The following is a 23,410-nucleotide window of genomic DNA, read 5'->3' on the forward strand; positions in this document are numbered from 1 at the left end:
ATACGATCTTTTCAAAGCTACGAGTTAGGAAGGCCAGCTGTTTTAAAGAACCCATTGTTGACATACGAGAAAATGAAAATTCAGAGAAGTCATTTGCTAAAAATCCAAGGCTTGTTCGTAACAGAAGAATTGGAGGATTTTGAATCTCAATTGTACTTTTCTCCTCTTTAAAATACATGTTATTTCTCTCTTATTTTCTCCCTCCCCAGCAAGCCCATGAAGATTGCTGTGGCTGGGATGAAATTTACTCGAAAGCTCCTCCTTACAATGTGCCAAGTAAGGCCACTTGATGAGCCAGCTCTTTGCCACCTAAGGCACGGGGGCTGTGCTGAAGACAGTGACAGGAGCAGGAGACGGAGGACGATTCCCCACATAAAGAGAAGGTACAGGATACACTTTTCCTTCCTGCTTTCTAGAATATTCACACAGCTTCGTTTTCAAACATGAAATAAAAAATTTGGAGGCTTGGGTAATTTATTTATTCAGACAAGGCAAGCTAAAATGCAGCATCTGTTTTCCTGGGAGCTTCCGTATTCACAAAATCGTGCATCTGAGTTCTCTGATGCACGTCAAGCTGCACTCATTCACTCGACGAATGCACTCAATCACTGAACAAATGTACGCAGCACTCCACTTCCTGAGCACTTTGCCCTCCTCAAAAGATAAGATAAGACATGTGCGGTTCCCATCTTATTACTTATTCAGTTAGCCAACAAATCTTGATTGAATGGTTATTACCACGTACCAGGTACTTTAACTGGCTTCAGGAATACAAGTTATTTTTTGGATTGTGCTTTACCATATATCTGACAAACACACATCCACACACATATGGTGTACATGCGTTTACATGGGAAGAGTATTTCTTTTCTTCTAATAGGTAATCTTTTATTAGAATATGTTGTTCTCGCTCCCTTTGTTAGCTTTAAAAAATAGCCTTGATAAAGAAGATATGAACATTTCTGAAGGGCAGTTAAGGAGTGCTCAATTTGTAATATAGTTCATCTCTCATAACCCCGTATTTGGATGAAATTTCTCTGCTAACAGACGGTCACTAGAGAGCAAGAACCCTTGTCACTGCAGTGGTGTTCTCTGGTGCACTGGTCTCTACCTGGCAAGTGCCAATATTAAAGAGGTAATGGGAGACAATGTTGTCACATAATGATGATTTCCCAATGCTCTATAAATGCAGAAGAAAAGCCAAGACATTGATCCTATGGCAGTGTTCTGTAACAGTGACTCTTCCTATTACAGCAGGAGACTGTGGGAGGTTTAATCATCTCCCTTAATATATGCCAGTGCGGCTGAGTGTCCATGATCAATGGACTACTGTTACTAGTCTGCAGCCTTTTTACTGGCATTGATAATGGGCTTCTGCTCATGTGTCTCAGCTACAAGTTTAAGCTGGTAAACTTTCCCCACTCTTACAACTGATGAATGACTATTAGCAGTCAAATTAGGACCAGCGGAGTTGGGAATCAACTGAACTCCATATGGAATATTGAAAACTACAATGAACCAACCTAAGTCTGCAAAATGCAACTGTGTTCCTAGCAGTTGTGACACTTGAACTCTGGTTCTAAATGTCCTCGGCTTCTGGTTGACCCAATGTTTACCAACTACTCTTCTAAAAATACCTTTAAAAATGTATATATTGACTTAATAATTGTGATAAGAACAGACAGTGTATTATTATAGTGCTTAATTTTAACTTTCAAAAATGAGGACTGCTGTGCCTCTGGAAAAGGTCAGTTTTCATTCCAATCCCAAAGAAAGGCAATGCCAAAGAATGCTCAAACTACTGCACAATTGCATTCATCTCACACGCTAGTTAAGTAATACTTAAAATTCTCCAAGCCAGGCTTCAGCAATATGTGAATTGTGAACTTCCAGATGTTCAAGCTGGTTTTAGAAAAGGCAGAGGAACCAGAGATCAAATTGCCAACATCCTCTGGATCATCAAAAAAGCAGAAGAGTTCCAGAAAAACATCTATTTCTGCTTTACTGACTATGCCAAAGCCTTTGACTGTGTGGATCACAATAAACTGTGGAAAATTCTGAAAGAGATGGGAATACCAGACCACCTGACCTGGTTCCTCAGAGATCTGTATGCAGGTCAGGAAGCAACGGTTAGAACTGGACATGGAACAACAGACTGGTTCCAAATAGGAAAAGGAGTACGTCAAGGCTGTATATTGTCACCCTGCTTATTCAACTTATATGCAGAGTACATCATGAGCAACGCTGGGCTAGAGGAAGCATAAGCTGGAATCAAGATTGCTGGGAGAAATATCAGTAACCTCAGATATGCAGATTTCACCACCCTTATGGCAGAAAGTGAAGAACTAAAGAGCCTCTAGATGAAAGTGAAAGAGGAGAGTAAAAAAGTTGGCTTAAAGCTCGACATTCAGAAAACGAAGATCATGGCATGCGGTCCCATCACTTCATGGCAAATAGATGGGGAAACAGTGGAAACAGTGTCAGACTTTATTTTTCTGGGCTCCAAAATCACTGCAGATGTGACTGCAGCCATGAAATTAAAAGATGCTACTCCTTAGAAGAAAAGTTATGACCAACCTAGACAGCATATTCAAAAGCAGAGACATTACTTTGCCAACAAAGGTCTGTCTAGTCAAGGCTGTGGTTTTTCCAGTAGTCATATATGGATGTGAGAGTTGGACTATAAAGAAAGCTGAGCACTGAAGAATTGATGCTTTTGAACTGTGGTGTTGGAGAAGACTTTTGAGAGAGTCCCTTGGACTGCAAGGAGATCCAACCAGTCCATCCTAAAGGAGATCAGTCCTGAGTGTTCATTGAAAGGACTGATGTTGAAGCTGAAACTCCAATACTTTGGCCACCTGATGCAAAGAGCTGACTTATTTGAAAAGACCCTGATGCTGGGAAAGACTGAGGGCAGGAGGAGAAGGAGACAACAAAGGATGAGATGGTTGGATGGCATCACTGACTCAATGGACATGAGTTTGTGTAAACTCTGGGAGTTGGTGATGGACAGGGAGGCCTGGCGTGCTGTGGTCCATGTGGTCACAAAGAGTCGGACATGACTGAGCAATTGAACTAACTGAACTGAAATGAACTGATGCCTTTGGGAAGAAATCTATTTCTGAAAGAAGTTTATCTCTGAAAGTTTTTAAGAAAAGGACTACAGCTAAACTTATTACTTACCAAATTTGGCTTTAAAACTTTTTACTGAACTGTTCAGAACTTCCAGCATCTTGGCTAAAATAACAGTGTCTGTTAATAAAGTTTTACAATCACAAAATAACTGAAGGCATGCTAGAGTTGTGAATATTTTTCTACAGGAGAAAATTTAAGGAGTAAGAAGCTCCTCTTTTCAAACACAGAACTAAATTTCACTGAAAAAGTTGTATAATTTCACATATTTTTCACAATAAAAAATACATTTATTCTAATATTGACTGGCATGTATGTGTCAAATGCAGAAAGTGGTGCAACTGAGTAATCCATGAAACCCACTGAACCCTCAAATGAGTCAATTTTGGGAACACAGACAACCTGAGAAGCTTCACAGGACAGCCACAAAACTGCTTTGTAAGATAGATATATATATGAAAAAAAAGATATGTGGAGAACACAAATTTATATATACCCATGACTGAAAGGCTAAGAGACATCATGTCTCACTTTCAAGTTTGTGAACTTTTTCATTTGAGGTCCAATGGAAATCCAGTTTCACTGCCTCCTTCTGCAGACAGTGTCTCTAATTCTAAAGTCAGGTTGAACCACTCTCTCCTTTTACCCCTGTAGCATTTAATCCTGCTGGCTTTCAACCACCATGAGCTGGTAAGGTCTGTCTCCTTCAATAATCCTAACAATATTTCATACAATTAGAGAACGTTAATTTTAACAAAGGATTTGGCACTTGAAGCAGAAGTTCAAGTTGATCATTTAACTGTCATAACTTTGTGACTTCCCTGGCGGCTCAGTTGGTAAAGAATACGCCTGCAATGCAAGAGACCCAGATTTGATCCCTAGGTGGGGAAGATCCCTTGGAGAAAGAAATGACAACCCACTCCAGTACTCTTGCCTGGAAAATTCCATAGGGAGAGGAGACTGGCGGGCTACTATCCATGGGGTTGCAAAGAGTCAGACACAACTTAGAGACTAAACTGAACTGAGCTTTGTGACAGAGATGGGGCAGAAACCACAGTTCCCATCTTACAGATGGTGTCTGACCACGAAGAAAATCTGGTTTGCCATTGAAGACAGGGACTCAATGGAGTCAACTTTGAACCTACTCTGTACTGCACACAGTCAGCACTTAATAAAGATTCAGTGACTTGGTTTGACTTGAATTATATTGATTAGATGACCAGCTCTTCTTCTTCATGTACTTCCACTGGAGGAAGATGAGAGAGACAGGAGAATTTTCTTCTTGTACTGAGGTATGAACCACTGTGTAAGGGTACCATCTTCTCTGACATGTCTGAAAATAGGTTAGATTTCTATCTGTCTAGAAGAGCATTAATGGCATTCCTACTTACAGTAGGGAGAAAGCTTGGGGATCACAATAGTGAAAGTTCAGGTTGCCTCTAGATAAGGCAAGAATTGAGTGGTAGGAGGCTGCAAAAAGGAACAGTCAAGGAAGGAGCCTAGATCAGGGATTTTCAATCACTAACATGTATAAGCACCACCCATCTTGTTAAAATTCCATGGGTCTGGGTAAGGTCTGAAATTCTGTACTTCTAATAAGCTCCCAGATGATGCCATGTTGCTGGTGCATGGACCACACTTTGTGTAACAGATTAGATGTCACATAATACAGATTTCATAGTGTCTCATATGGGTGTTAATTAAGCTACTATAGAGAAAATTTCATATGGAAATCTGAAAATATTCAGACAAAAATCAAGAAAGTTACAGAAAACATTCTACAGAAGATTCGTTATTGGAATTCTTGATATACAGCTTGTAATAATGAATTGTCCTTTTATTAAAAAAAAAGCATTATCTTAAAAATCAATAAAGTATTCCCTTTAGAAAAAAAGGATTCGATTCCCTTAACGGAATACCCTTCAAGGTGAGAGATACTTGTAATAAAATGCTATATACTACCACTTGTCAACGGGGCCCTTGGTTGAGCCTTAGCAATTGTTTTGCTTGCTGTTGTTGCTTAGTTGCTTAGTCATGTTTGACTGTTTTGAGACCCCACGAACTGTAGCCCACCAGGCTACTCTATTCATGAGATTTCCCAGGCAAGGATACTGGAGCGGGTTGCCGTTTCCTCCTCCAGGGGATCTTCCCAACCCAGGGACTGAACCTGTGTCTCCCTGTTTCCTGCACTGGCGGGCAGTCTTTACTGCTGAGCCACCGGGGAAGCCCACGGCTTTGTTTACTACTTGCTAATAATTGGATTTGACTGGATAATAGCCTACAGATTGAGAATATAGTAAACATCAATTCTGAGAGAATTACTGGTGGCAAGTTCTGCTTTCAGATTTATGGAAAGCACCCAAATTCCCTGCTTTATAGGCTTCATTCATTCATTCGATCAACATTTATTGAGTACGTATTATGTGCCAGACACTGTCAGGGATGCTGGGTGTACAGCAGCAGAAAAGACAGACCCAGGCCCACTACTCAGAGTGTATATCCAAGTAGGAGAACATAAGATAACAGGAGAAGATGGTATAAAGAAAGGAAAAGTTTATGAATTATAGGATGATAGAAGAGAAACAGCAGCTATTTTAAGTCACTGGAAGCCTCACTGATGATGTATTATTTGAACAAAGATCTGAATCCTGAGGATTATATGATTTTATGAGAAAAATGATAGATATCTGACTTTGTTAACAGTTAATACTGTTGGTTCATGTATTATGTCCTATATGTATTTAATAAACCCACAATCCTTCCCCGACCTGGGTGCACGTCAAGGGTTTGGGATAAGGAAGTAGGGGATTTTCAAGTCTTTCTGAAGAATAATTTAAATTTTTTTTATTGTTATGTTTTTAATTTCAATACAAGCCTATACTTAAAATACAAGTATAAATGTTTATAGTAAAAGAGGTTACTGGGCAGAGAAGACAAAACTTATATTCCAAAATCAGAACTGAAATTTGGATTAGGGATCCCCAGGTTTACGATCTGTGTGACTCTGGGCAAGTCACCTAACATTTTATAATTCTCAGTTTTCATCTCTACAGAGGCAAGCTCACTCTACTTGCATGATTTAGGGCAATTAAAAAAAAAAAAACTTGGTAGACAGGAAGTACTTAAACAATTGTAACCATAATCTTTGCCATACATACGAAAGCACCATGCTCAGTATCTGACCCAGTGTAGGCGCCTGCCTCTTGGTTTCCTTCCTATTCATTTGCATTATCAGTTCCTCTGCAGTTTTTCATTTGTCCAGATAAACAAGAGTTGATGGTATGTGCACTTTTGCTTGATAGAATTTCATAGGACTCATTTCATCAGTGCATGATTAGCTTCAAAGCTTCGAATCTAACCCAGTTTTGAGATAACTGGGAAACGAAACTAAGTGGAGAGAACAAATGCAGCATTGTAAGAGAAGCAAAAGTCAGCTTGAGGTTGTCTGATGTTTTTAAACTAACATCATCTTTAATCTCCTATGCCCTTCTTCCCAGATAATAAGAGCTGTGCACTAAAAGTGCTGAGATAAACTAATGGGGAACAGGATACTACAAAAGACATTTGAAAGAGCCCATGTAATTTACTGCATGTCTGGTTTGTTTTACTTTCCAAAGCCTTCCTGTTGCTCCAGGAAATTTGTCTCTTCTGGCAACCTTCGGCCCTCTTTTGGCCGGGGAGCGCTGAAAAAGCATTTGAGGGCAGGTAAACAGATGCAAAGCTTTCTGAGTGGAGGAGTAAGCACAGGCCTTGCTTCCTGGGTCACATCTGAGACATAAACAAAGTATCCTTTAGTACTAGCTTGTGAGAATTATTCCAAATGCAGGCAACCAAGAGGCTGCTGGCCTTCAGATATGCATAAACTCCCAGCACGTTATGAAGGTAATTTACATGTGTGGACCACTAAAAGCCTCCTACTCAATGAACTGTATCCCTGGGGAGATGCTAGGCCTGGATCAGTGTGGGAACAACATAAGGGTGTCCTCTGTGCCAAAAGGGGATTGGGCTAGATGGAAAATCCCCCAAAAGGACCATCTGGCAGCATAAATTATCCATTTAAAATGGCTGGTGTGAGTTAGTGACACCAAAGCCACCAGGAACATGTACAACATCCTTCAGTTGAGTTTTAATGTCCCCTCAGGCCCTGTTTCTATTACGACTTTCTATGCTGAATACGGACAAATGTAAATTTATCCACTGTCCCCTCCCACCCCCTGCATATATACCATGAAACTGCATTTTTCAATAATGAAAAAGAAATAGAGAATGGAGCATCAGTCCAGGAATACAGTAAAAGTATGAGGGATTTCTCTAAAAGTATACATTTTTTCCCTTAAAGAATCCCCCCTACAATTAATTATATGCTTACACTATATGTGTATATGTATATAGCATGTGTGTATATATACATATAGTATAATATATAGTGTAATTGTGTGTGTGTGTGTGTGTCTCTTCCCCAAAAGGATATATCTCTTCCCCAAAAGGATTCAGCCATTAAACTTTAGTTGTTTAATGACCATAAGGGATAGTTATTCAGATGTTAAAATTTATGATCAGTTGAATCAGAACATGCAGAAGAGGGGAACAGAATTATTCTGAATAAAAGAGTCACTAGGTCAACATATTCTATATTTAACCTACTCCCACAGCCCCCACATAGACTCAAAAGGAATCTACTTAAGGATCCAGAGGACAGGCTCCTGGAAGAGGAGCTTCATGTACATCAACAACAAAAAAAGCAGCTCAGTCTGTGTAAAACCGAGTTAGTATGACTCTCGAGCACAATGTCCCAAACCTATATATTTTGAGTCTCACTTTCACAGAAGCAGGTAAACTAGCCAGGACTTTAACTGGCCTTTTAAAAAGGGTTTAAAGAACATGTAGATCTTTTAATTTTTTAACAGCACATAAGCTTCTCATTGGCACTATCCTGAGGTCGTGCTAACGTGCATTTACCAGCATGGGTAGTCAGCACGTTCATTTAGGCCAGGGCGTATTTCCTGACCGCTTTCGGCAAACTGGCATGGATCTCTGTGTGGGGTGAGCTGATGCGTAGCCCTCTGTAGAAGACCCATCACACCCTGAGCACTATGTTGATGATACTTAGAAAATGGTGGCACCAGAGGTAAACCCCATCCTTACACCTCCCGTATCACCACATAATGATCTTCTTATGTGTCTGTTCTCCACCCCAACTGTGAATTCCTTGAAAGCAGGAGCCACAACCTTCTCATTCAGCTTTGAGTTCCCAGAACCAGGCATAGTGCCTCATCCACAAAAAATTTCTCAGTGAAACTGTGAGTCAATGAATGGATGAGCTGGGTAAAAACATTAGGTAGAAGGGAGGCAAAATGAAATCTTCACATTTTGGTAAAGGGAACAAGACAAAGGACTCAGCTAGTGGGGACCGAGGTTTTGTTTTTAATTATCATACAGTAAAACTGCCTGGGGGCTCAGAAGTGGAAGGCATGCATTTCTAGTAATATGAATGTTAACACATGTATAGATTCCTGTAACCACCACCACAATCAGGATATAGAACAGTTCCATCATCCCCCAAGCCTCCGCTGTGTTGCTTCCTCTATAGTCACACTCTCTGAAGATTCTCTTTTGATATGTTAGGGGGAGAGAAAGGAGTTAAGATTGAAGGTGAAGGGGTTCAGAGATTTTCTCGCTGCTTGTTTATTCTGAGGCAAGAATTGGGAAAATCTTTTCAAACTTACTGTGCTAGGTATAATTCTTAGTTGGGTCATGTATATTACTTCATTTAATTCTCAACAACACTGAAATGCGTATTATTATTGACAGATGGTAAAAATGGAGACACTTAGTCTCAGAGAGGTTAGGTGGTTTGCCCATAATCACACAGCCAGCCGAAGCGGAGCCAGGATTACACTCAACCTGTTTTTTTCCAAAGCCCACTCTATTCTCTACATCATTAGACTGCGTATTGAGGAAGGTACTGGAGAAGATTCTCCCTTGCCAATCTGGAGGTTATAGACACTGAGAAAAGTTTCAAAAGGCTTCTGCTATCAGAATTAGTCACGTGGCTCAAGACTCCAGAGTCAGGACTAAACCCCAGGAGGTTAGACTAGCAGTCATCATTTGCTCAGTTCATAAAAGACGGACATAAAGATAGCTATTCCTTTTATTTTTATTTTTTTAGCTGCTGCTTTTAAATAGAAAAAGAATTGTGATGACAAAACATATTTAAAAGTTTCCTCATTTTATAAAGATCCAAGTGCAAGCTACTGCACAGGGAGCCCTTCTTTCCTCTCTAATGCTACTGATGCAGTCGAAAAAGTTGATGGATTTTTATTTTGATAAAAGATAAAACCAAACCCAAAAGGCAGTTAGTATAAAATGAAAGCAAAGGCAAACGGAGCACTGGATCGCTGTGTAGTGAAAACATGTAAGAGTAGAAAACCCTACACACCATTCTCAATCTTTCACCTCAGTTGAATGGCATCCTTGCCCTGCCACCCTTTCATAAAAGCAGCCGTCAGGTACAGACGTGTTCACGTGGAGAAAGTCAGAAAGTCCACTGCTCTGAGCTCACTCCCTTCGCGTTCTGCCTGGCGTCACTCCCTCCTCCCCACCAACCCCCAGCACATCTTAGACTTCACAGTGGCCGCCCGCCCTGCTTACCTGGCTCCACTTCATGCCACCCGCTGGACTGACTTCCGCTCCCCGGGGAGCGCCCTTGGCCTGTGTAAAATGGCTCTTCACCAGGACTGTCCATTTCATCCTCCACAGACTTGAGGCGCTTCGTGGAGCTGAAATAACAAACGGGTACATGTTTAAAAGCCATTCAAACCACCTTTCTCCCGGACGTGGCATCTCTGGTGGAAAGAAAGCCAAGGAAGGAAGCAACTGGGTAACTCAGTGTAGTTCCGTGGGCTTCTTTGGGCTCCTGTTCAGTTTAGTGAGTCACTGGATGGAGAACAAACTCTTGGGTCTATGTTGTTCCAAGTGTCTGGGTTTGGTTTTTACTGTCACTTGAGTTGCTGCTGCCGCCACATCCGGTTCCTTTTTCCTTTGAGGAACTGCTGGCTGGCTCGTCTCCTGTCTCCACCTGGAAGACTGGGTAGTAAGCCCACATGTCTATCTCCCAGAGCGCTGGCTGGGGCGTTGCCATCAGCAACGATCCTAGACATCTACTTAACCCCTCTGGTGCCCCAGGAAGGAGAAAAATCAGGGCACACAACACTCGAAGTAAAGCCTGAATTGCCTTTTGGGTTTTTTTGGGCCATATTTTCTCATCTTCTACTTAGAGCTCTTCATTTAAAAAATACTTATTGCACAGTGACAATACCTTCCTTCCACTTTTGCCTCATTCGTTCACTGTTTTATCTCCAGTGCCTGGACTGGGACCTGGCCTACTGCCACTGTGCAGGCCCTAGAGATAAAGCAGTGAACAAACGAGACAAAAGTGGAAGAATTCTACTTATTCTCCCTGTGAGAATAAGGGACGTGGAAAAAAGAGTGACCCAGTGACTTGCATGCCACTTCTCTACAAGGAAATTACCAAAAATGAACTTCTGTGCCATCAAGTGGGGATGTTTTAGCTTTGGAGAAGTATGGTTGGGAAATTTCCAGAATATATTCTATTTCTTCCAGTTAAAGAACTGAGGTCTTTTTCTCCCAATTTGAGGTTGCAAGAGTTAAAAGGTAGTGACATGCTACATGTTGCTAATGTTGTTCTAATTGTATTAATTGATTATGTAACTAACATACCAGAATGAGTAGATTTCACACCTGGTGTGAGTACTAGTTGGGTAATCTCTTCCTCACATGTCAGGTACAAAATTTTAAATATATATTCATTCATCAAACATTTACTGTGCACCTCCCACATGTCATGTACTGTGCTAAAGGCTAGAATATTGAAATGAATCAGATATAACACCTGTGTTCATGGGGTTTACAATCTCATGGATGAAGAACAAGAGGTAAACGAAATCGTGCACAGAGAAATACAGGTATGATGGTGGAACCGCACAGAGGTTATAGTGTGTTCCTTGATGGAGGAAGAAAGCAATGATACACAAAGAAGGTCGGGAAATGATGCCCACAGGGCATGGTTCCTGAACTGTCTGTAAGAGAGTGAGTAAGGAGAAGAAGCAGAAAGAAAAACAGGGCAGGAAAAGGCTGTTATTCAGGTGATGCATTCCTGAGGCAGCCATTCTGGATTTTAAGATACTGAAATACTTCTTTATCAACTGGCAAAGTCCCACTCTCAAGCTCCTCATGTTTGCCCCAACTTTGCCACCCCATCTTTGGCCCAGGACAGCTTCATGATCCCAAACCTACAGGGTTAAGGTCTGGCACATTAGAGGCATTCCAGGACTTGGCACTGTGGCAGGGCAGGTCTGCCCTAACTGGTATGCTCCTGTCACCCAGGTTACTAGCTATTCCCAACATCACTCCAGGAGGAAGGTGCACGTCACGCAGAAACGACACCACAAGCAGTGTGTGACGCTCGCAGAGCTGACAGGTTAAACACAGGTTAAAAGTGTTAAAAGGTTAAAACAGGTTAAAAGTGGCAGGAGGGGTACAGAGAAAGATGGGGTGAAGGTGATAGAAGATATTGTATATCTGGACTTTATCTTACAAGCAATAGAGGCTCCCTGAATAGATCTAAACAGGAAGTGATGTCAGAGTCATCTGTCAGAAAGGTCATTCTGGTAGTTGCAGAGATGACGGCTTTTGAAGAGCTAAGGGAAAAGAAGGAGACAGAACCTTCCCCGGGGAGACAGTTAAGAGGCCACTGCAGCCATCCCAGTAAAAAAGTGAGGAAGACACAGTTCAAGGCATGAAATTCTAGTTACTGAAGTTGCCATTCCAGGAGTCTTAGCCTTTAAGCTCTATTCTCATGAAAGCTAGATCGCAGGAAAGCAACAGACCTGCAGCATGCTAGCTTAGTATCCAAAGGAAAAAACCTCTAACAATTTATTTAATGTCCATTGCCTGGCTTTCCTTGAAGTTTAATGAAAAAGAGCCACTCAAAGAATTTTTCTGTATTTTATGTAAAACTGCATCTAACAGAAGTACTTTATAAAAGGACATACACAAAAAAACTCCTAATACATAAAACCAGAAAACATGTCGTTTCTTTAAAAGAAATTCTAGTTTCCTTTTATTGGAAAAGGTACATTACATAACCTGGTGCTTTCCCTTCTTGCCTTGGAAACCAGGCATCTCAGGACTAAACCTAAGGAATAACTCTGGGTTCAGGTTCTTGATATAAGAGTCTCTCCCATCTTTCCACATGGTTTCTGCCCTCTCTGTATTTAATATTATCTGTTATAGTTTTTAAATTGAAAGCCACCTGAAATAATTTTAGTTAGAAGTTGAAAGAATACAAATTGGAAACAGAATAAATATTTTCTTGTGTTCCCTGGCAAATAAAAGGCAAGACCTACATTCTCTGACAGGAGCTTGAGATCTGTGAAGAAGGAGATTATCAGGATTTTTTTTTAAAGCTCTAGTGCCTATCACAGTATCTGACTAATAACAGATGCTCAAACACTGCTGAATTGGGCTACAGATTTAGAAACAGTCACATGAGTGCTTGTGACAAGGATTTGCCCAAGTGTCATGATTCAGTGAGATCCCACCCAAAAGGCCAACTTCATTACCTATCATTCTCCAAGTACCAATATTTTTCTGAGTTTCTAATGCTTTTGATTTCCTTGGTGTCCTCTAGAATAAAATGCAAATACTCATGCATTAAGACTTAGTTACTCAATTGTATTCGATTCTTTGCAACCCCATGGACTGTAGCTTGCCATGTTCCTCTGTCCATGGAATTCTCTAGGCAAGAATACCGGATTGGGTCAGTAGCCATTCCCTTCTCCAGGGGATCTTCCTGACTTAGGGATCAAACCTGGGACTACTGTATTGCAGGCAGATTCTTTATCATCTGAGCCACTAAGGAAGCCCTACTCATGTGGTTATTAAATCCTAAAGGTGAGAGAGTCTGTAGATATTAGCTGACCCCTCAGTTTGAAAGCAAGGACTGTCAGGGCAATGTTGACACAGGATAAATGTTGGGAAGGTGGAGATACAGGCTAGAGGAGAGAACAAGATCCAGGAAGGAAGAAAATTAGAAGTGCCAGGAGCGATGGGTGAAGGGCTTCCAGGACAAAGTTTACTGACTTCACAAACCTGACAGCTGGTTTATCTTGATGAAGTTCTTTGGGATAAGAAAAGCATATTTCATCCCAATTTTTATATTACCCCTTCTATGATTTTGAACATATTTACTGGAAGGAATACAGAACCTACAGTTAAAGCCTATCAATCTTTATTTTTTTAAATTTAGATATGAATCAGTCATTACTTTTGTTCCTTATTATTTTTTTTTATTTTGGCTGTGCTGCACGACATACAGTATCTTAGTTCCCCAACCAAGGATGGAACCCGTGCCCTCTGCAGTGGAAGCTCGGAGTCCTAACCACTGGACAGCCAGGGAACCCCCAGTTATTAATTCTGGCTTCTTGCTCTTGACTATCTAACATAAATTCTATTCTCCTAGAAACACTTGAGGGACACAGGAAAGGACCAGTAAGGTCTCTACATAAGAAGGAGGATAAATACTCTTTTAAGTAATGACACACCACCTATTCTTGGGTGTGGAATTTGTTCTGTCTTTAGCAATACTACCTAGAAATTAAGGGAAGACTATTATCTTCATTTCAAATATTTGCTTAATTCCTACTATGTGCAAAGCCTAGATGCTGTATCTTGTCCCTAAAGAACAGCAAAATGCCTCTTTCCTGAGTGTTCCAAATGCTCTGAACTACAAATCTTCATTCACGCATCAGTCTATATCATGAGACTGCAAAACTCCTGTTACTTGACTTTACTTGCTTGTTACTTGCTTTATGGATCTCATATCCTTGGGACTTAATACGTGTTTGCAGCTGAACTGGAAGAGTTCAGCAGGGGTCCCCGCCCTCCGTGTGTGGACCAGGACCTCCTGTCAGATCAGCAGCAGCATCAGATGAGAAATCAAGTGCACAATGACTGTCATGTGTTTGAGTCATCCCAGCCACTACCCCACCCCAATCTGTGGGAAAACTGTCTTCCATGAAACTGGTCCCTGCTGCCAAAAAGGTTGGGGACCGCTGCTCTAAGGGATCTGCAATCCAGAAGGGGAGGCAGGAACCGTACATACCTCCAAGATGGTAATAATGATTCAAAATAGCAAATGCTAACTGTCCATGAAAAGTAGAGATGCCAGATAATCCTTTCTGGGGGCTTCCTATTCTATTCCTTCCTGAAAAAGTGAGCCCCATTCCTAAGAGGATCCAGTGTCAAAACAGTATTGTTTGAAAGTTCCAGCAGCTCCAAGTTTGAATGTAGACTCTACCATTTACTTGGTCTGCAACCTTGGGCACGTTACTTAACTTCTCTGAGTTGTGGGCTGATACATTGTTACATGCAGCACTGTCTGTACTGTAAAATTACTGTGAAGATTAACGCCTATCAGGTATGTAAAGCACCTAATACAGTGACTGCCACAGAGCAGGTGACCAATTAATATTGGCATAACATAAACAAAGACTGATTGGTTGATGAACTTTTCTATATGGAAATCTGGGGTATTCTTCTGGGCACAGTTCCTCAACTGTACACAGATAATTCTGCTGAGTCTATATATTTAAAGAATAATTTTAAAAGAATCATCTTAGGAGAGCCTAATGAGAGCAAAACAAACATATTATCAAGTTATTAACTACTGATGCTGTGTATAATTACTGCCTTATCAGGGTTAGTTATTTGCAGAATATGGGAATGACACTAGCTTTTTAAAGTACGTTAATAACCAGGCTTCCACACAGAAAGTTGAAACAAAAGGCAAAAAACAGCTGGAGAAGCTGGGCTGTCCATGGTACACGCACAGTGCACATATGAAAAACAAACAGTCAATCGACTTTTAAATTAATCACTAACCACAAGTATTTGCAAAGCTTTTTTATGTTGACTAAGTGTAGTTACACACAATGTCCCTTCCATCAGCAAACATTCAAAATCCTCAGAATGTATTACTACCTGAATACGTTCAAAATCTCATTCTTTTGTTATAAGTGTTTTTTTTTTAACGTGGGGGTGGGAGGGGTGGCGCTGGAGACGACTTTTTTATACCCCAGTGAACTAGGGGGGACATTTAAATAACGTGAAAGATGATGGTAGGACTTGGTGGTTATATGTGGGAAAATACTGTTTATTTAACCATCTTCAAGTTATTGGTAATGACCAAGCTGATGATTTTTTTAAGTAATGATGGTTAAAATACATAAAGTCAAGGTAAGAATGAGTCTCTACCAGGGAAAATTTCTATCATCTGGACATTGTTTTAAATCCTCAAATGCTTGCTTTAGGAGGAACATACCTTTGTCAAATGTTTTTCTGCAAAGTACACAAACATTAAAGATCGTTCTGCACCATTCTTTTCTTTGTTGTCACAGTCCAGCGCTAAAGCCAATTTGTAAAAGAATACTGTGGGTTTAATGCCTAATCCCTTTCCCTCCGGTACAGGTTATCTGGAGACAACAGGATCTTGCAAAATGCTTCATTCTGATTTTGGCTTTGTGACCCCAAGGGGATCAAGCACCCTGGAATCGTTATCTGGTTGTGTTCTTTTAGCTTTACTCTTTTAAAGGTCTCCCGGTGCAACCGTGCTTGTGATCTGGCCCCACAATGCTGTCGGGCTGCATTTGCTTTTACATCTTCACACTAGGATATCACATAGTTGCATCTCTCAGAGCAACTCTAATAGACTGGATTTTGAGAACTCTCAGGGCACAGTAGTAGGAAAAGAGCTGAAACTGAGCAGTAACGTTTGCTGCGGGTATGGAGACTGGGACTGTCGTCACCAGGGCCAACTTTCTGCCAAACTAGCCAAAACACTCTCCCCTAGTCGAGCCTTGTCCTTAATTTTCTGAGAACATGCCATTTTCATACTCCATCCTGCCTCTGTGTCTTTGCTCACGTCTTCACCCAGAGCACCATTCCATGACTTTCCATCCCCCTAACTCCCACTAATGCTTACAGTTTACAGCTGAACACAAGACGCTCATTTTGGATAAAGCTGTCTTTAACTATTTTCAGCCCATGCCATAGAATTGACTGAGTGATGTGTATGTGTGAGTCTGTATGTATATATGTGTATGTGTGTATATATGTGTGTGTGTGTGTATGTGTGTGTGTGTGTGAGCTTATGTTGTTGTTTAATTGCTAAGTCATGTCCGACTCATTTGCAACCCCATGGGTTGCAGGCCACAGGCTCCTCTGTCCATGGGAATTCCCAGGCAAGAATACTAGAGTGGGTTGCCATTTCCTTGTCCAGGGAATTTTCCTGACTCAGGGATGGAAACTACATTTCCTGAATTGGCAGGTGGATACCTGGGAAGCGCTGCCCCCACCCCACATGCACACATAGGCATGCCGCCTGTGCATTTGCTCTCTGTCCTCAGTGATACTGGAAATCCACTCGGGCTGAACCCACTTCTACTATCTATTACCAGAGGCACACTGCTAAGTGTCTAGTAGGCCCAGAGTTAAAAATCAAGGTGTGTAAACTAGGAAGTTTGACCTCATTAAGAGCCAACAATAAAATTACCTGGTAGAGGATGTGCTGGGTAAAGACCTCCTCATTGCTCCTGGACTCATGCTGTAGTATGAAGAACTTTCTAAATCTGAGAGAGAAAAATTGGGACCAGTTCCTGCAGCTATTGGTGCTAGAATTAAAAAAAAAAAAAAAAGAAAGAAATATCAGGTAAGGTCTGTGAATAAAAGATCAATGAGAGCATATTTCAGTGTTACATTTAACACATTTTATATTTGAATTTATATGGTTAGCTTATCCAAATTGATCAGTAATGAACTCAGACCTTAAAAGAATTCTGACAATAAAAATCCTCTGCATCAGAAGGACATATATTTTTTTATAACACATCTTTCATCTTCCCTATTTTTTTGTAATGGTAAATTGTCACTAAGGTTGCCATATTCCTGGATGCTTCTAACAAATACCTTCACATTTCGGTCTGCTACTTTTCTTGAACGACTAGCATTCCCTGGGTTTTTCTAGCTTTGTTTGATTGTGACAGCTTCCACACATCTGTATTTTGGAATTAGTTTTGAACTGCAAATTCATCTTTTGCAGGTCACCCAATCCCAATTTCATGCGATGAGAATGTGTGATTTCCCCCTACTCCCAATCCCCTCAGCACCCTGCATACATCTTTACTGTCTGTCCCACCTTCCAGTTTAAGGCAAGGTCCTCAAACTGTGGTTCCTGAGCCATAATTTTTGTAGGTAAATTTGTACTGGAATAGCCGCACACCTTCATTTACATATCATCTCTGCTTCCACACTGCAAGAGCAGAGTAGCTGTGACAGAGCCCATATGGTTCACTATGCTGAAAATATTTATATAGAAAAATTTGTTGACCTCTGATTCAAGGGACTGTTAAAAATAACTTTGACTACACATGATTTTCAGGGCTAACCCTTGTGTGAGATGTGATTCTCTGCACTTTTTATATGTCCTGGAGCCTCTAGATATCCTGTTTACAGAAGTAGCTTAATAAGTATTTTTAAATGAATAAATAACATCTACCAATCTTAAAAGACAATTCTGTGTAAATAGTGGTGTAATTATATACATGCAAGGAATCTGTTCTTTTGAAAGATTATACAAGGCGGGAGCAATAGATGCATGTTTTTCTGTATCAAGGCATTAGTTTGAGAGTTTTAAAGCCCGTAGAAGTGAATATATAAATAAATTAAATAGAGGCTCATATCCATAAGAAGAAAGGATAATTAGGAAAATCATGAACCAGGGACTTTCACTCTTTCAACCAATGATTACTGAGAGTCTGCTACTGCCAAGAATTATGCTGGGTAAGGAAGACACTTAAATGAATGGCATGGTCCCTACCCTGAAACAGCTCTAGAGTTAGGCTGGCAGATCAATTTCAATACACTCTGATAAGTCAGTCCTTTGCTAGTGTTATTCCTAGATATGGCTGCATAGAAGTGGGTATCTAACTCAGCCGAGGGATGAGAGGTTCAAGGGAGTAAAAGGGCCTCAGCAAATGTGAGGCCTGGGAAGAATGTTAAAAGGACAAGTAGGTTTTATCCATTAGAGGAATGGAGGCATTCTAGGTAGAGAGAATAGCATTTATACAGGTAAGAGAACATAAAATGTGTATTGGATTATGATAACTTGGTATGATGTGGTACATATTAATAATACATGGGGAAAGGGGAGATTTAAGGTCAGGTGGTAAAGAACTTGCTTGTCAATGCAAGAGATATGGGTTCAATCCTTGGGTCAGGAAGATCCCCTGGAAAAGGAAATGGCAACCCACTCCAGTAGTCTTGCCTGGGAAATTCCATGGACAGAGGAGCCTGGTGGCTACAGTCCATGGGGTTGCAAATGAATCAGACATGACTTAGCAACTGAAGAAAAACAATAACAATATGAAGGGTAGGTAGATTTCTTTAAGGAATATGAATTTGAGTTCAGTCAGTTCTCAAGTTTATAAGCTATGAAGCTCTATCACACTCCACTATAAGGGGACTATTAGGAGTATGCTACTAGTATCTAATATAATCCCTTACGATAGGAGGCAGTCAGTAAGCATCGGTCAAATGTAATTGTTAGTCAAAGGGAAACCAACAAAGTACAAGAATGCTACTGTCAAATCTGTACTTATAAGCTAGACATGCCACCTGTCAGGAGGATAAGTATGGGGTACGGGGGTGGGGCAGCTGAAGAATATAATCAATAAAACCAGGGAGACCAGTCGAGTCATTTAAATAAGAGAAGATGGGGGCATGGTCCAAGGGATAGAAAGGAGGAGTCTGGAGACAGCTGTTTAGGAGCTGAAACTGAGAACATGTATTGACTTCTGAAGTGTGGTAATGGTGGAAAATGAGGGCTACAGGATAATTCCTAGGACAGATTTTTGGGGAACTGGGGAGACTGTGAAGCCATAATAAAACTATGGAATTAAGAAACAGCATGAGGGGCAAAGCAATTTCTAAAATAAACACTTAGTTGTTTGATAATGGCAATGGTTAGACCTTAATCACAACTATCATTATATAAAAATAGCCACTGCTAAGAAATAGAAAATACTGAAATTCACATCAGTTCAGTTCAGTTCAGTCACTCAGCTGTGTCCGACTCTTTGCGACCCCATGAATCGCAGCATGCCAGGCCTCCCTGTCCATCACCAACTCCCGGAGTTCACCCAGACCCACGTCCATCGAGTCAGTGATGCCATCCAGCCATCTCATCCTCTGTCGTCCCCTTCTCCTCCTGCCCCCAATCCCTCCCAGCATCAGAGTCTTTTCCAATGAGTCAACTCTTCGCATGAGGTGGCCAAAGTACTGGAGTTTCAGCTTTAGCATCATTCCTTCCAAAGAAATCCCAGGGCTGATCTCTTTCAGAATGGACTGGTTGGATCTCCTTGCAGTCCAAGGGACTCTCAAGAGTCTTCTCCAACACCACACTTCAAAAGCATCAATTCTTTGGCACTCAGCCTTCTTCACAGTCCAACTCTCACATCCATACATGACCACTGGAAAAACCATAGCCTTGACTAGATGGACCCTTGTTGGCAAAGTAATGTCTCTGCTTTTCAATATGCTATCTAGGTTGGTCATAACTTTCCTTCCAAGGAGTAAGCGTCTTTTAATTTCATGGCTGCAATCACCATCTGCAGTGATTTTGGAGCCCAAAAAAATAAAGTCTGACACTGTTTCCACTGTTTCCCCATCTATTTCCCACGAAGCGATGGGACCGGATGCCATGATCTTCGTTTTCTGAATGTTGAGCTTTAAGCCAACTTTTTCACTCTCCACTTTCACTTTTATCTAGAGGCTTTTTAGTTCCTCTTTACTTTCTGCCATAATGGTGGTGTTATCTGCATATCTGAGGTTATTGATATCTCTCCTGGCAATCTTGATTCCAGCTTGTGTTTCTTCCAGTCCAGCGTTTCTCATGATGTACTCTGCATAGTAAGTTAAATAAGCAGGGTGACAATATACAGCCTTGACGTACTCCTTTTCCTATTTGGAATCAGTCTGTTGTTCCATGTCCAGTTCTAACTGTTGCTTCCTGACCTGCATACAGATTTACTTTCTGAAATTCAAACACATCTCTCAATGACAGGCTCTAATCGAGGAAGGTCTTTACTTCAAAAACAGATGGTTAGGCTTGACAATGAGTGTAAACAGAGTTCTAATGAACAATTTTGCTAGTCATTCCCTAATTTGTTTTTTATATCAAACTTATTTGCATAATTTCCACTTTGATTTCATAATACTTTATGCCTTAAATAGGCCATGGGGTGCAGAGGGGATTGCTGTAATGGGGGCGTGGATCACCCATGACCCCTCTTAGCAGCCTGGCATATAATAGGTGGGTTTTTTTTTTTTTTTTTTAATTTATTTGGCCACACCGGGTCTTGGTTGTGGCACACGAGTTCTTCCATCATTCCTTGCAGCATGCAGGATCTTTTCCAGTTGCAGCATTTGAACACTTAGTTGTGGCATGCGGGATATATTTCCCTGACCAGGGATCGGATCCAGGCCCCCTGCCCTGGGAGTGCAAAGTCTTAGCTACCGGACCACCAGGGGAGTCCCTTAATAGGTGCTTACAGTTTGTGCCTTCATGGAGCTTAGAGATTGGCATCTCTTGTTAACTAAAACAGAGGATAAGGCTGGATTCAGTTTTCTTCACAAGTTTCAAGATGGGGTTGAGGCTTCAGCCGGATGGAGCACTGTGGAAACTGGATGACCCCACTCCTTCGTCTTGGAAGGAAACATAGAGCAAAATGTAAAGAAGATGGACTTGACTGAACGAGAGAAGTCTGAGGCCCCCCATCTGCTGGTGAACATCCAGTTGCTCTTACATTGAACACTTTGTCTATCGTGCTCTAGGGCTTCCCGGGGGGTGCTAGTGGTAAAGAACCCACCTGCTAATGCAGAAGACATAACAGGCGTGGATTCCATCCCTGAATTGGGAAGATCCCCTGGAGAAGGGAATGTCAGTCCACTCCAGTATTCTTGCCTGGAGAATTCCATGGCCAGAGGAGCCTGGTGGGCTACAGTCCGTAGGGTCACAGAGTTGGACATGACTGAGGTGATTTAGAATGCAAAGACACTATCATGTTCTAGTCTAGAAAATGTATTTTGCCTTGATTATATTTCTAAAATGTCAAGGGAGGCAGAATAGGTGAAGGGAGAAGAATACTCGTGTGCATGTGGTATGTCCACTTCTTAGAGAGAATAAAAAAATAATTAAGCCCACAGAAATGTTCCTTAACTTGCCTGTGTATTTCCTTCCTGTGAGCCACTTATTAGCTGTAATCTAACAACACTGGGTGTCCTGGCAGCATGGGACACCTTCCATAGCACCTATTGATTTCTGGTGAATAACATCAGGATTTGGCAAACTGATTATATACGTCTTGAGTTTTAAAACCTCACTACATTTCTGAAATGAGACTGGGTTTCACACCTGGGTTACATAACTCTAATAACTCACAGATCCAAATTCTGCTTTCTTCAAAAGAGTCTTGTAAGGCAACATCGTCCAGTCCTGTCTATGTGTATGGTTGGTATGCATGTCAGCTTACTGGAGTGGATTCTGATTCAGTGAAACTGTGAGAGCCAAAGAGAAAGGCTTTTTTATATCTGAGGGTAGAGGTCACGGTCAAAATACCATTGCAATGCACTGAGTATTGTCCGCGCCTCTAATCTGGAGAACTGGAAGTCTTGCCAAGTAACTAACAATTCAAAAGGTGGCCTTTTGGTAGGCTTTTCTGAGAACCTGGGGGCTCATGTTTTGAGAAGCACTTTATTTATTATACCTAACTTAAATCTTAAACAATCTTTTCAGGAAAGGTACATTTTCTAGATGAGGCGAACTAAGCCCTGGAGTGAGGTTAAATCACTTGCCCTGGATCACAGAAAGGCAAGGAAGAGAGACAGCCAGGATTAAAATTCAAGGATGTCTGACCTCAAAAGCTGGGCTTTTTCTGCCGTACCACCCTGAATTTCATGTACAATATTGGTCTTAAACTTGAGATGATAAAAGGGTATATATTGTATCTGCCCCACAGGGTTTATAACCTAGTGGAATAATAAAAAAAATTATACCTGAATATCTAATGCAAGGAATATGTTAAATCTCACAGGGGAAATGAATAGATGTGTTAGGGAGGTTCAAAGGAGTAATAGATCTCATTGGCTTGTGGGATCAGAAAAAGGGCTGACCAGGAAGAATGGGTGCTTAAACTGAGAGAGTGATCTGTGGGATCCGTGACATTTTCTGAGAATGGGAGTGATAGAATAATTACGGAATCTGAGGAATGCTGCTCGTGCAGGCTCCCCAGGCAGCTCAGTGGTAAGGAATCTGCCTGCAGGAGATGCAGGGGATGCGGGTTCAATTCTTCGATTGGGAAGATCCCTTGGATGAGGAAATGGCAACCCACTCCAATATTCTTGCCTGGGAAATTCCATGGACAGGGGAGCCTGACGGGCTACAGTCCATGAGGTCACAAAGAGCTGGACACGACTGAGTATGCACGCGTGAGGAATATTAGTACAGCAACAGCATACAGATGGAACATTGGGTGACTATAACTCTGGAGGTGGGGAAATCAGTTGATAGGTTGATTTGGGAGTCCTGGCAAAAAGGAATGGAGACCTAAACTATGCTGTCAAGGATGAAAATAAAATTTTCACAGTTGGTAAATAGTGAATAGGTATAAAAGGCCAGTTTCTAATTACACACAATGAAAGGGCATAAATAAGCAAATAATATTATTCTAATAAATATAAAATATAAAAAAGATGTATATAATGAAATGTGCTAATGATGGTATTATGTCTTTTTTGCAAATCAGGGAAATGCATCTGCCCAGGATGTCAAGCTGGGCTTCTGAAGCTAACGACTAACTGCTTGCTGGTTTGGTATAGAGATTATGGCCACTGCCAATCAAACATGGGGATGTTAAGGAAGGACTAGACCAGCCACAACACTTCCTTTCTGCTCCGTACTTTGTGAAACTGATTTTTCTCCATGTGTACTTGACCATAGGCTTCATCATTTTTTATCTCTTATTAATATATAAGATTTTCTACCCAACTAGATTGAGCGCAATTTAAGCTCTGTAAGGACAGACATCCCAGAGCATAGAAAAAGTGCTGGTCAGGGCCTTGGAGAGACTGTTTATAGAGTCTA

At 41.1% G+C, this 23,410-nt stretch overlaps 1 protein-coding gene across 3 annotated transcripts in view; it reads right to left on the minus strand.

Moving 5' to 3' along the window:
- The window catches only part of NFIA (nuclear factor I A), a 399,012-nt gene that overhangs the window by 107,729 nt on the left and 267,873 nt on the right, over nucleotides 1-23,410 (minus strand). For all 3 annotated transcript variants that reach the window (XM_070780237.1, XM_070780242.1, XM_070780228.1), the window contains exons 5-6: nucleotides 16,766-16,883; nucleotides 9,784-9,911 (exon numbers count right to left, since the gene is read on the minus strand). In XM_070780237.1, the coding sequence (XP_070636338.1) occupies nucleotides 9,784-9,911; nucleotides 16,766-16,883 (246 nt within the window). The remainder of the gene's footprint in view (nucleotides 1-9,783; nucleotides 9,912-16,765; nucleotides 16,884-23,410) is intronic.

The sequence above is a fragment of the Bos indicus genome, chromosome 3, assembly GCF_029378745.1.
Source record: "Bos indicus isolate NIAB-ARS_2022 breed Sahiwal x Tharparkar chromosome 3, NIAB-ARS_B.indTharparkar_mat_pri_1.0, whole genome shotgun sequence".
Taxonomy (NCBI): Eukaryota; Metazoa; Chordata; class Mammalia; order Artiodactyla; family Bovidae; genus Bos; species Bos indicus.